This window comes from Mya arenaria, chromosome 1 (assembly GCF_026914265.1).
Source record: "Mya arenaria isolate MELC-2E11 chromosome 1, ASM2691426v1".
In the NCBI taxonomy this organism is placed as follows: domain Eukaryota; kingdom Metazoa; phylum Mollusca; class Bivalvia; order Myida; family Myidae; genus Mya; species Mya arenaria.
The window spans coordinates 17,307,857-17,322,683 of NC_069122.1; the positions used below are offsets into that span (position 1 = coordinate 17,307,857).

A 14,827-nucleotide genomic window follows, 5' to 3' on the forward strand; every position below is an offset into this window, starting at 1 on the left:
GGAAAGCCTGTGCCATGCGTCAGGGTGTAATTCAGAGCCCGTTGTCTGAGCTGTGCATTAAATGTTCAATATCGGCATTGCTTTAGAATGCAACTCTTGGTGCATGGCAAATGTTTTCCGGAATCAAAAAGGAAAAGAGTAAGCCTGTGCTTCGCGTTAGTATGCAATTCATTGTCAGAACTGTGCGTAAAATGTGCAGGGGAATTTCTGCGTTGCTTTGGAATGCAACTCTGTGTACATTTGTAGCAATTAATACCGGAATAAAACAGTTGGCGTTGTGCTTATTGAAAGAGCTGTGCGAAAACTGTTCAGGATTCTATCCGCAATGCATTAGAATGCAACTCGGAGTGCATAAGCAATGAAATGCTTAAGAGTGGAACTCAGTGCTCGTTGTCATTTGCAACTATTATTGTATTGGCAACCTAATACGGAATAGAGCATTTTGTGGTTATATGACGAATTGCATTGCTTTAGAATGCAATTTTGAGTGCATGACCAACAGAAAACGGGAAAGATATTTGGGTCAGTTGACCATCCGCAGAGCTTTTGAGTTAACACTGCCAATATTGCCAATGTATTGCGTAAAGTGAACAGGAAACTACCAGCATTGCTTTAGGGGTGCATAATTAGCGGCAAACTACGGGGAAAAGATTTTGAGTTGGTGTGACAATTCGCAGTGCTTAAGAATGGAACTCTCTCTCTCTCTCTCTCTCTCTCTCTCTCAAAATACGGGAAGAAACATTATGGTGTTCGTATGACCATCCGCAGTGCGTAAGAGAGCAACTCAATGCCGATTGTCTATGGTGTGAATAAACTGCGGTTGGCTAGCTGCAGTGTTTTAGAATGCAACTCTGATTGTTTAAGCGACACAATAAGGAGTATAATAAATTTGGGGCGGTTGACCATCTGGCGTGCATTGTTTTAAGCAGGAATTCAGTGTTCATTGTAGATATGTGCGTATACTGCAACTCAGCAACAAAATACGGGATACAATCAAAGCGCGAGGCGCTGAAAGACTATCTGCGGGCAAATATGTGAGAGTAGGCAAATTTTATCTGAAATATGGGAATAGGTGAAAGGCACATAGATAAAAGTGAAAAATGTGCCGAGGGCCAAGAGCGCTTGTGTCCACACTGGGCGACGAAACAACAATATCTATATCTATTTTATGGCGACTTGTGTCATTTTGTTTATATAAATGTCACTTCAATCGTCGTAATCCCACATCCCCATGTATTTAAAGTTATAATGCATGCCGTTATAATGCAAACTGTAGTGTGTCTTATCTGTTATCTAGTGAAATAGTAGTTTACAATTTGTTAGTTATAATTTCATTCCTATGAGTTTTCCTTCAGATAATGGTGTCACTTTTAGTCCTTAGTACTAGCTACAAGTTACTATTGCTTGATGGGATGAGCTTATGGTCTTATGAGTTATTAATAAATGTATTCAAGTCCAGAATTGACAGTGAGTCATCAGAATGTGTATACTTTTCAGGTTTGTGACTTTTTCCCAATTATAGTTTTAATACCGTAAATTCAGAAGCGAAACAAAACAAAGGAACAAACATCCAACGTGTTGAACTTATGGTTGATTGCAGGCATCCATTGCAGCATGGGAGATCGAAGGATTATCACACAGTGCCAAGTTGTACAGACACCTGAAATCAAAATGACAAAACAGCGTAAAAACTGTATTGAATGTGCAATTTCATGTCCAATATGTAAATATAGTTGTTTAACAGCAAGGCGACAATAATAAATACATGATGATCATATGCATAAATAATTTGTTTGCTTGAATACTTTTGTATGACCATTAAGATTAAGACAGCGATCAACTAAATTCAACTCTCATCTCAATGCTGTGTTAGATATCCAACGAATCGGACATGAACGTGATGCAAACGTCTTTGTTAGTAGTTTAACTTTTTCTCCATTGTTTTAAAGTTAATAATTATTGATGTATGGACAAGTGTGATGTTATATGCATCGTTACTAGTTAAACCTCGAGTTAAATCTTGTTTCAGCGAACTAGTGTTTCACTGACGGTTATACCACCATTTGTTAATCAAGCTATTTGATGCATGTGTGATGATTATATGTTTTAGTCTCTGCGTCGTTGTCGTTATAGGCTCTTTCATTCTGCTTCTCAACAAGGCTTATATTGATGTTTATTCTCTTTTGTTAGTCCCTGTAGTTTACATAGTGTATTGACATACACAATTATATGTCTTCATAAATTCATGAAAAAAACTAAAAAAATGTCTTACAAATTGTTGTAAAGCACGCCATCTGATCCGCACTGGGGATTTGACTGCTCTGTAGGACAGGAAAACGAATCTCGAATTTGGCAGAACTGCATCAACTCCGGTGATAATGTGGCTGGTGATGATGTTGTTGTTGCAGCTGTTTGTATGTATGTTGTTGTCGTGGCTGTTGAGGTCGTTGTTGTAGGAGGTGTTGTTACTTTAATTGTTGTTGTTGATATTGTTGTTGCCTTAGAGGTAGTTGGTGTTGTAGTAGTTGTTGGTGAAGAAGTGATTGTTGTCGGTGTTGTTTGCGATGACGTTGCACTAAGGGGTTCTGTGTGTGTTGTTGAGAATGTTGTTTCCGAAGTTGCAGTAGCAGGATGGGTTGGTATTTTAAAGACCATTGTAGTTGTTTCTGGAAAAAAAACTAAGCATACTCAGTTTTTATATGTAGAAACTAACCACAATTCTTACTTTAGTCAGAAAGAAAGGAAATAAACAGAAAACTGCGATCGCTCGAGGTCACCGGGGACGAGCCTAAACCTCGAGGGAACCGATGTTTCAAACGACCCGATTTTCAATTCTCCAGTCTGTCATGAAATATAATTCAGTGTATTTCAAGTATGAAGACATCGATTATGTGTTGCGTTGTGGAAATCGCTCATATGTTCAAAGGCTGTCGCTTACTATATGTATACTAAATATAAAATGTAAAAGAAATATCAATAGATCGACTTTTTTTTTCAAAAATATACTGAAAATGCGTTACTTTATATTTAAGGGTTACGTGAAAGTATAAAATGTACGGATAGTTTAAATCGTTGGCATTCTGATTGACTTCTGGTTTTTGAATCGTGACATACACGTAGTGATGATACTAGTCTTTAAAAATATATATATATAGAAAATAAATCGCAGTATTTAACTGATGGCCCTTGTCTTGAAACCAAATGCACTTGTGAGTAACTAAAAGAATGCTTTTGCAAAGCACCAAATGTATATGCGCGTGTTTAAAAAGAAAACTCAAATAGTTTGGCTGTCAGCATGGGTAAGTGTCACCCTGCTTGTGCCGTTTTACAATAATTCTAGTTTCCGAAAAAGAGCACTAATAAACTAATGAATAGGACAGAGACAAGTCCTGTTTTAGGGCCAAGTCCTGTTTTATGGCCAAGTCCTGTTTTAGGGACAAGTCCTGTTTTAGGGCCAAGTTTTTAGAACGGGGGCGGAATTTAATAAGAAACTAAGATTGAACTTAAATATAAAATTTGAATCCATACTGTGTGAATGAACTGTAAAACAAATTGACCAATAGACTGAATAGAGTTTGTAAGATATAACGAAGGATACGGATACGCGTTATACTGTATATGGCCCTTGAACAGAAAGATGATTTATTTGGGTTCAAGCAATGGAAGCGTTTCTCATACATGCACATAAATACCAAAGTAAAATAGACACATATGATCGACATTGCAATAGTTGGTTTGAAAGACCCAAACAGAAAATATTTCATATTTTATTTTTGATTAATTTCGAGTTTCAATATTTACCAAAAACAATATTAAAACATGTTTAGGTGTAATTAGGAGTTGAGAAAGAATCGAATTCAAAGATTTTATCACATTCTTGCTCACAAATCATTTACATTTCTTTCGAAGGGGGGTCTTTTAACCCAATGATCATGGTTTTGTGCGAAAATATTCAACACTACCCAATAAACAATGTATTGTGGATTGGCGAAAGCCATTCCGGTGAAATCGGGCGTGCTGAAATGCGCCACTTAGTATTCCTTTACTGCCACTGCCATCGGCTTACGCGCATACCTTCGGGTCTGATAATTTGATCGAAACCGGAAACCCATGCTCGATATGGTTAAAATTAATAAATTACCTGCAAATGGAAAGTTGCAACGATCTGTACCGCAACACGATATGTCAATGTTTCTAGTCAGCATACTGCGTCGACCAAGGACAAACAGTCCACTTCCGTCACATGTCTGAAAAAAAACATAAGTTTTATCTGAAATGATTCCACTTGTACATTGTTTGGAACCAAATTTATATTTTAATTAAATGGATGATCATTTTCCATAGCAATGAAACGCGGATAATAACCCGCTAGCCAATACAGTATATAGTTGAATTACTTTGTCTTGATAGTTGTGTAATATGTGTAGTCTTGTAGAGTTGTTTCCCTTCTTTGGTGTGTCTTGACCTTGATCCTTCGCCCTTTAAACCGCATTATTTTAACTTGTTTTATGGACTATCTATAGTATTTCTATTATTATTACATGTATATACAGGTGTCTCAAATGTTTGCAATGATTTTTGTCGTATTAGTATCCGTCGTAAGAAATGTTTGCATTAAGGTATGAAAACATATATTAAACTTTTTCAGTTCAATCAATAATTACAGGGACAAGCCGAGTAAACCAAACTCTAACACTCTATAGAGTCAAACCTTTTTAGTGGCGCATCCGAGTTTGTAATAGTGACTATGTCCATCCGTTGTTGAAGCTAGCTTTGCTGTCATACAATACTGAAAAATAGGTGGCATCGTAGATTAAGCGGGGTTTATTTCAAATGTTCTCATGTTAAAGTTTAAACTCCTTTTTCGGATACTGCAGTCCATTTTTTTGTTTTCATAACAGTTATAGAAAAACATTTTTATCGCATATTAAACCCTTGGTTTGAATGGGTCCTTGGGAAGTTGAAGAAATTGAACTGAAGCCAGTGAAGGGTTAGTAATCCTATTTTTTTGCGAAAGACCTTTATTTCTGCTATTGTGAGTACATTCTTTAAATCTACTCTAATTAATATTCCAGTTTGAAAAAAAAGCAATATTCAAAATGGCATATTTTGACATAGAAATGATAAGTATCGTGTGTTTGTTTGTTTTTTTAGAGTTTAAGGTCTACCCGTGCCCATTTGCTGCTTTATTACTCGACACCGTGTGTCACCACGACTAAGTGTTTAAATGCCATAAGTGTTACAATATATATTACCAGAGTTGTAAAAACAGTGTGATAAAGCACCGATGCGCTATAGACAAGTCTACGGGTGTAAACAGTACTGAGTACAACTGGTTTTGACGTATTTTGGTATGACAAGGTCGGATATTGAACCCGCTAATGGACACCAAAAGTTTAATTTTGACTAACTTGTAAGGGTATTATTTCCCTTGAATGGAAAAGGTTTCATCAATGAAAAGTACAACCAAGTGATTGTTTACCTCACCGATTCTGCATAACGAGGTTTCTGTACACTGTGATTCTGTGATAATTGACGTATCACAATTGTAACACTCAAGGTCTGAAACGAAAACAATTTGTGCAGAAGGTGGTCAATGAACACAATTTTCAATGATTTTATTTTTTACCAGAAGCCGTTTAGGTTATATTTTCAACTTAGTTGAACATTTCCTTTTTGACTTAAAACAAACTCAATATGTATTTTTACAAACCAAATATACGAAAATAATCACGACAGTGGTCTATATGATAAATGCAATATTTAATTAAATACTATGAAAACATATATGTGTAAGTGAATAGCGTTGTAACTTATCCGCAATAAATAATTCATGCACGGCTTGTAACCGTTCTAATATTGAAGTTAATCCATCGACGAAATCTAGGAAAACTCTCTCCAGCATTGTTCAAGTAGAAGAAGCAGTGTTTAGTTTTCTTTGAAGTCAGAGCGCTAAAAGGCTTTATTCTAAGGCTAACTTTAGTTGCTTTATAAATACAGCTTTATAAAATGTAACAAATAGCCCAGCTCTTTTATTGACTTCTCGATTTGGTCATGACTTATCGAGCTATAAGACAATACCGCATTCAGTTGTTTGGCATGAAATGGACTAGAAGGCATTATTGACCACTTGCCAGTGAAAAATACATATCTTTGCCATATGTACAGCATACTTATACATTTGCATCTTCATAAATTATGAAAAAGTCAATAATTTCTACATTTTATGTTACGAGTATATAAATTTTTAAAATAATTGTTTTATTACCTTACCTTCTTCAAAATGCAGTTTCTTTCCTATATTTTGATTCTTGAAAAATAATGTAAGTTTTTATGTTCGAAATCGACTTAAAACATAGAACCAGCACGGTTAACGAAAAATAAACATTTCTGTCTAACAGTCTGATAACCATAGAATCATTTAACACGGCTTTACTTAAAGAAGATAAAATTTCGTGAGCCTCATTATGTAAACAAAAAGTATCCACTTACGACAGATACCACATGACTTTTGACAATATCGCAACGCATAATGTCGGTCGTGACAGAGTGTGGCGTTTTGATGCAGCATGAGCTGACACGCCTCGTGGTTGAAGTCAACACATTCCTCAGCACAACTATGATATGCCCACAAGCATAGGATAACTGCAATATTGGAAGATAAATTCCTCAAGTTTGACACACAGAGACACACTATCTGCAGTTATACAGAAACACATACAAAGACAATAACTAAATATTAGCAATTGTACCTTGTTTGAACCTTGAATATGACCAAAATATATTAAAATGCAAACAACAGTCGGCACGGTCAGATCAAGTACTTTCTGAGCCATTCAGGTGAACATAAATGCCACTAAGTTCTATATTCAAATATTGCTTTGTTACGTTATCTAGTTTATCATAAACTATTATCAGTCCTATGTAGTCACCAAAACGTAATCACATAAATCTTAATATATAGAGAATATTTGTTATTGCTTCGCCACTCGTGAAAATAATTATGTTTTTCTATGACATTCGTGAAATAAAATACTATCTTACACTGAAATAAACAGATTTTCTGTTTCTTATATGTTTTTTTTCTGAGTTTTATAGATATTTTAATTTATTTTCTCAATTACCCCCTTTTTTGAAAAGGGTGTTTTTTCGCCTCTGCCCGTGGGACGCCCCTCGTATTATAGCTGATGACGTAGCTGTCAATTTTCTATTTCCAGTTTGTTGAGAACAAAAGTTCTCTGATATACTTTTTATAGTTTATTATTCTCTCGTTGTTAAGTGCAAAGATTTTATGAACAGTAATTTATGAAGTTTTATTAGTGCATCTTTGTTCTGAAAAAAATATCGAAAACCATTTTATATTAAACGGGGCATGAATACATAACCAAATTACTACGCCGCCATTTATTGAATGAAAAGTTGACATGTTGAACGTGTTAGCATTGGATATAAAACATTTTTCATAGTTTTAGAGTGTGCTCATGATACATGAGTATTCCCATTCGGAACTCCTCGGCTATTTTTTCAAAAACAACCTCGGATGTATATGGACGGTTTACATACTTAAAAAGTGGTACGTTTAAGTCCGCTGCAAATAGATCGCGTAGTAATCTTATTTAGTAGTTAAAATTTATGACTTAACTCTTGGGAATCGTAATTATGTTTGCAATAATACACTTCACTGGCAATCAATTTAAACTGAGAGCAATGAATACAACTCTTAAACACTACATTTAATTAATGCTTTTATTAAAAAAAAATACGGACTATTTCAACAGATGTACCGGCATACATCCGAGGTTGTTTTTGAAAAAAATGGCCGAGGAGCTCCGAATGGAGTATTCCTTCATCAAACTGTCAGAGACCAGTCTGTTTCGCTTGAAGACAGGTCGTTTTCCATGTAAAGAGTGAAGACTAGGTTGTTGACAAATTTTGAGGCGTGGGTGGGGTAAAAAAAATATCAATTAATCTGTAAATTGTTGTGTCATTTTTTTTGTAAGTTTGTATTACGTATTACAACGACAAACAGTTCCAAATACATTTGAATGATGATATAACATTCTATTTACATTCGAGCAGTTGTTTTCGTCTGTAATTTGTTTGGTATGAAAGAAAATATTCGAACATTCAGCTTCAGGGATAACTATTTTCTTATAAACGGTAAGTCGTTAATTTCCAAATATATCTTTATTTAAACTTGTTAAACCTTTTTTTAAATTTTAAATATTTTTGCCAACATTTTCTGGTTCAAAATTGTGTTAGAAGTTCGTAGTAGCTTTTAGAAGTTCTAAGTACTTCATAGTAGCTCCTAGAAGTTCTTAGTAGTTCAAAGTAGCTCTTAGTAGCTCTTAATAGTTCATAGTAGCTCTTAGTTCTTAGTATTTCATAGGAGCTCTTCCTAGCTCTTAGAAGTTCTTAGTAGTTCAAAGTAGCTCCTAGAAGTTCTTAGTAGTCCAAAATTGCTCATAATAGTTCAAAGTAGCTCTTTGAAGTTCTTAGTAACTCTTAGTAGCTCTTAGTAGTTCATAGTGGCTCTTAGAAGTTCTTAGTAGCTCTAAGAGGTTCTTAGAGGTTCATATTAGCTCTTAATAGCTCTAAGACGTTCTTAGTAGTTCATAGTAGCTCTAAGTAGTTTTAAGAAGTTGTAAGTAGTTCATAGTAGCTCTAAGAAGTTCTTAGAAGCTCTAAGTAGCTCTTAGTAGCTCTAAGAAGTTCTTAGTAGTTCTCAGTAGCTCTTAGTAGCTCTAAGAAGTTCTTAGTTGTTCACATTAGCACTCAGTAGCTCTAAGAAGTTGTTAGTAGTTCATAGTAGCTCTAAGAAGTTCTTAGAAGCTCTAAGAAGCTCTTAGTAGCTCTAAGAAGTTCTTAGTAGCTCTCAGTAGCTCTAAGAAGTTCTTAGTAGTTCTCAGTAGCTCTAAGAAGTTCTTAGTAGTTCTCAGTAGCTCTAAGAAGTTCTTAGTAGTTCATAGTAGCTCTAAGAAGTTCTTAGTAGTTCTCAGTAGCTCTAAGAAGTTCTTAGTTGTTCTCAGTAGCTCTAAGAAGTTCTTAGTAGTTCTCAGTAGCTCTAAGAAGTTCTTAGTAGTTCTCAGTAGCTCTAAGAAGTTCTTAGTTGTTCACAATAGCACTCAGTAGCTCTAAGAAGTTCTTAGTAGTTCTCAGTAGCTCTAAGAAGTTCTTAGTAGTTCTCAGTAGCTCTAAGAAGTTCTTAGTAGTTTTCAGTAGCTCTAAGAAGTTCTTAGTTGTTCACAATAGCACTCAGTAGCTCTAAGAAGTTCTTAGTAGTTCTCAGTAGCTCTAAGAAGTTCTTAGTAGTTCATAGTAGCTCTAAGAAGTTCTTAGTTGTTCACAATAGCACTCAGTAGCTCTAAGAAGTTCTTAGTAGTTCTCAGTAGCTCTAAGAAGTTCTTAGTTGTTCACAATAGCACTCAGTAGCTCTAAGAAGTTCTTAGTAGTTCTCAGTAGCTCTAAGAAGTTCTTAGTAGTTCTTAGTAGCTCTAAGAAGCTCTTAGTTGTTCACAATAGCACTCAGTAGCTCTAAGAAGCTCTTAGTAGTTCTCAGTAGCTCTAAATAGCTCTAAGAAGTTCTAAGTTGTTCACAATAGCACTCAGTAGCTCTAAGAAGTTCTTAGTAGTTCATAGTAGCTCTAAGAAGCTCTTTGTAGTTCTCAGTAGTTCTTAGTGGCTTTTTAGCAGGGCCGTGTTACACCGATGAATCGAGACGTTGATATCACAAAAATACACAAGTCAAATCTCGACACATTTAAGAACTTAACATCAACAGTTCTTCAATAACTTACATGTATTCACATTTTTAAAAGCGCATTCTCTCGTAGCATACGTAAATATTTTGGTCAATATTCCAACGAAAGAACATTGTACAGCGAGAAACGTAATTGAGAACAACTCGTTGTTTTTCATCAATAAATTGTTTGCTCTAAAATTAGTTTTCTTTGAAACATTTATAAAAAGTGTTTAATCAAACATTTTATGAGAAATTACGTTTCTAAAAAGAGTAAAAACATAAAAATATTTTAATCATTATATGCTTTTATGAGATAAAAATAGTTAAGATTAAGATTTAACTCACATAGTTTTGTGATATTCGGGCCAGATACGATATCATCTAATACCGAAGGCAGAAGACCGTAGAAAACGTGACTCCAGCGAAATATATCAGTATATATATTAAATAGAACTTTAAGGTTTCTGCTCTACAAATACGCTTCATATTTCACCAATCCTTTGGTATTAACGCTAAATGTGAACGCATTGCTACCCTAAATCATGGTGGTATCGTTTGAAATAGTTTTAATGTTGATAGCTAATACAATATTTTTGTATGATAAACAACAACATACAATATTTTTGTATGATAAACAACAACAAAAAAACACTAAACATAAGGCGTTAAGTTCGAGCTTTTAACGCCAAATAATCTTTTTTTTGCAATAAGGCCAGAAATGCTGGTCTATATTTTTGTTTCGGTACGTTACATATACATTTTTCTACATAAAAACCCTTTAAAGCAATACGAAAATAAGAAGGTGATAAGGCATATAAGTCACGTATTTGTCACCATGATACATTGATAATATCAGGGTTTTAATTTTTGAAAAGAAAAGAACGTACGCACAATATGTTATGGAAATTAAAACTCACCAAATATGATGTTCTTCATCGCATAATGTTGGTCTGTTTAATGTGAAAATCAACACTCCGTTCACGCCTTATCTTTGCTCTTCTTTACTGCGGTCTTCCTAATTCTATTTGTGGTTGACATTGGTTCATGGGGTTTACTCACTTTCGGTATTGTCATGAATAGCAATGTTATGTAAGTTTTTTATACACTCACTAGTCATATAAGGTTTTTGGAGTATAGTGCACAGACAGAATAAAACTTGCAAGAGCTGCCCTGGTTCTTTAACGCGCACCAGTCTATAGCTGCCACAAGGGACCCACTTTTTCACTGCGGCCTTCCTAATTCTATTTGTGGTTGACATAGGTCATTGGGGTCACTCACTTTCGGTATTGTCATGAAAAGCAATGCTGTGTAAGTTTATTTATACTCGCACTAGTCATATGAGGTTTTGGGAATATAGTGCAGACAGAATGAAACCCTGGTTTAATAGAGCTACCCTAGTTCTTTAACGCGCACCAGTTTACAGCACTGTCACACGAGACCCACTTCTTTACTGTGGCCTACCTAATTCTTGTTGTGGTTGACAAAGGTCATGGGGTTTACCCACTCTCGGTAGTGTCATGAATGACAATGTGTGTATATGTAAGCTTATTTATAATCGCACTCGGGCAAGGCCCATTCGGCGAGTGCTCCGATAAGATTGTTAGTCTTTTTTGTTTGTTTTTGGAGCTTAGTGCACATACAGAATGTAACCCTGGTGTGAGATACCCTGGGTTTTTTTAACGCGCACGAGTTTATAGCACTGTCACACGGGACCCCCATTAAACGTCCCTCCCGGAAGACGATTTGTATTATTTTAGTTGTGCGGCGGCGAATCAAACCTGCGGCTCCTGAATTGACACTCAAGTGTGTTACCACTTGACTAAGGATCCGCCACATGAATAGCAATACATAGTATGAATATATGTCTCATCTCGTGCATAAATGACGCTATTCGATTGGTCCAGAGCGATCACGCGGAGGGGGTGTATAATCCATACATCCCTTGTAATGTTATACCCCTTTATAAATCCTGGTATTTATTACTAATTTAAGATACACGGTAAGATATAATAGTTACACTGTAAGTAGCTGGGAGTGTATAGTATATACACACTCAGTGCTTTCATAACATGCGAGAGCAAAGAATGATACATGTAGTAAATACAACGTTGCCGCGGGTGTGATGTCGGTCTCCTGTGACTAACATAGAACGGGGACACCCTTGTGTGCCATGTCTTTAATATTAACTGTACTTTGAAGCAAACTAAAAATCTAATTCTATGAATAGTGCGTTTTATACTATGTCAAATACATCAAGGTTTATTGTTTGTTTCAGCGTAAGATCGATATATATTTCACCGCGTGACCACCGAAAATGAATATTTCACTCGTGATTACGCCACTCGTGAAATAAACCTTTCTGTGGTCACTCGGTGAAATATGTAACGATCTTACACTGAAAAAACAACAACATATTTTTAATATTACATGGCTAAATCAACTGTATGTGCACGTGCCGTCATTTCGGAAATGATGTTGTTGTTTAGGCCCAGCCTTGTGTGCGCTGATGTTAAACTTGGATAGCTGAACGGACAAATATTTCATAAGGCGAAATAGAACTAATTGATCTTTTAGTTCTAAACGTGAACTATTGATTTTATTTCACTGATTAATCACCTTAAAATACCGGGAAAAATACTAATTACTGAGATTCCCAACTACACGAAACAATAAGACCATTTCTGCTTGTTGCGGTTCATGACCAACCTGCCTACCAAGTTTGAGATCGAAGTTATTGATCGTAAACGGATTTCATCTTGAGGTCACCACGACCTTCACTTTTGATCCCTGACCTAAAAAAATCTGTAAGGTTCCTCTGCTGCTCATGACCAACCTGCCCACTAAAATTGAGGTCCCAGGGCCGAAACGTTCGCAAGTTTTTGATCTGAAACTGTGGAGACGTCAGGGCGGATGCAATTATGTTTTCCTTTAAAGTGCATGTTAATAATGAATAAAAAACGTTTTAAACATTTTCAAAGACAGAGCATTGTCTACAAATCATAGAAGGGTCTTTGACATGATAGAAACATGACACAAGGTTTGCTTTGATTTATTTTGTTGTTCTGAATTCATCTGTTGAAAACTGTATTTATGTAAATAAAAGTTTGCAAAATTAATAATTTCAATATGAACAGTTCATGACTTCAATTGAACACTGTGGGTTACTTCTAACAAAATTCAAAGCATCTTTATAACAAACGTAGCCTAAACACAAATAAAGGCACACAATTGTAAGGTACATTTAAACGTTATACATGTAGGAGATGGTTTAAAACAAAGAAAACGCTTTGCATCATCTCTCATAAACATAAAAGAAAAATTAACTGTATTTTTAGACTTGTGTTACCAATCCTTTTCTCTATTTTACTTGAAAAAGAATGGGAACAAGCGTTATACATCAAGTTTATTTATATTTTAGAAGAAAAGTGAAAGCAGTTATTTCGACATTATATTAAAGCTGCACTCTCACAGATCATTTTTACAACTTTTTTATTTTTGGTTTTGGAAAGAGCAAATTTTTGCGTAAATATCTGCAAACCAATGATATAAGACTGCTGACAAAAACTCAGATCGAAGGTTTTCATATTTCCGTTCGAAAATTAATGTTTTATGGCTTAGTAACGGTTTAAGAAAAATGCATAAAACATCATTTTTTGAACTGAAATATAAAAATCTTCGATCTATTTTTTTGTCAGCAGTCTTATATAACTCGTTTCCATGGATTTTCGCAAAAATTGGCTCGTTTCAAGACAAAAAATAAAAAAGTTGTCAAAACGTTCAATCTGTGAGAGTGCAGCTTTAATCACTCTCATTGGCATGATGTAACTTCAGAGAGAGATCTTGTGTTAGAAATTACTGCATAATTGAATGTAGTATACATTATTCACTGCTTACGTGCATTATTAAAGAAACTCATTAGACCTTAAAAACAATTCCTTTATGTTATGTTCCTACATTGAAGTAATTAAAAGGGTTTTTGCCAAGAAGCAAAAACATTTTGATATGCTAACATACAGCATAACATTATGTTTAAATAACAGAAAGAAGTTTCATAAACTTGAAACAATTTGTAACATAAGTAAACATTATCACAGATTGCTTAGGCATCTTTAAAAGGCAGAACAATCAACAAATAAAACCAAAACTATAGGCCAGACAAAAACAACATTTAGGTTCTGAGAACCTGAAAACTATTTTCGCAAACCGAAGAACATCATTTTCTTTAAATATCACAGAACAGCTTGGAGCATTATTACAAGATATAACATAACATTTTCAGGTTTCAAATGATCATTTAACAACATAAATTTAAAGCTGCACTCTCACAGATATACCTTTTTACAACTTTTTTATTGTTTGTCTTGGAAAGAGCAATTTTTGCGTCAATATCTGTAAACTAATGATAAAAGATTGCAGACAAAAGATTCGATCGCAGATTGACATATTTCTGTTCGAAAATTAATGTTTAATGGCTTAAACCGTTACTAACGGTTTAAGAAAAATGCATAATACATCAACTTTTGATCTCAAATCTAAAAACCTGCGATCTATTTCTTTTGTCGGCAGTCTTATATAACTGGTTCCCACCCATTTTCTCAAAAATTTGCTCGTTCCATGACAACAAATAAAAAAGTTGTCAAAACGTTCAATCTGTGAGAGTGCAGTTTTAAAACAGTAACATGTATAATTGACATCAAACACAAAATAGATTCAATTTAGAATCTTACGTGTTCACCTTAATATTTACTGGGGTATACCTACATGTATCATATTGATAAGTTAATGATAAAACTCATTCTCAATAATTTCATGTTTTGCGTAAAAAACATTTAGTCAACATATTTTACTTAACTAAAATTGTACATATATTTTTTAGTGTGAGTACAGTGTAAACAAGTTGAAAAATATCTGAACTTTCTATACTTCATACAGACTGATTTGCTATTTATAGACACTGAACAGTCAATGACAAATTAATAGTTTTAATGTTGTTGTTTTCTTCTATCGATCAGAACATAATAATAAAAATAATAAATCAGTTGTTAAGTGACTGACAAGATTACTGGTGCTTTAAACTATTTGAGC

General features: G+C 34.7%; 1 protein-coding gene across 2 annotated transcripts; it reads right to left on the reverse strand.

Moving 5' to 3' along the window:
- Positions 1–1,292: 1,292 nt before the first annotated feature.
- LOC128239966 (integumentary mucin C.1-like) lies at positions 1,293–10,747 on the reverse strand. Of its 2 annotated transcripts, none has more exons than XM_052956444.1 (7): positions 10,660–10,747; positions 6,502–6,645; positions 5,483–5,562; positions 4,712–4,789; positions 4,142–4,247; positions 2,273–2,666; positions 1,293–1,660 (listed from the first exon to the last, which is right to left on the reverse strand). In XM_052956444.1, exons 1-7 carry the CDS (start codon positions 10,676–10,678, stop codon positions 1,585–1,587), a joined length of 897 nt encoding a protein of 298 aa, XP_052812404.1. In that variant the 5' UTR covers positions 10,679–10,747; the 3' UTR covers positions 1,293–1,584. The 2 variants fall into 2 exon arrangements, with proteins under 2 accessions (XP_052812404.1, XP_052812396.1); XM_052956436.1 differs by having other exon boundaries at positions 6,493–6,645.
- Between the last annotated feature and the right edge of the window lie 4,080 nt (positions 10,748–14,827).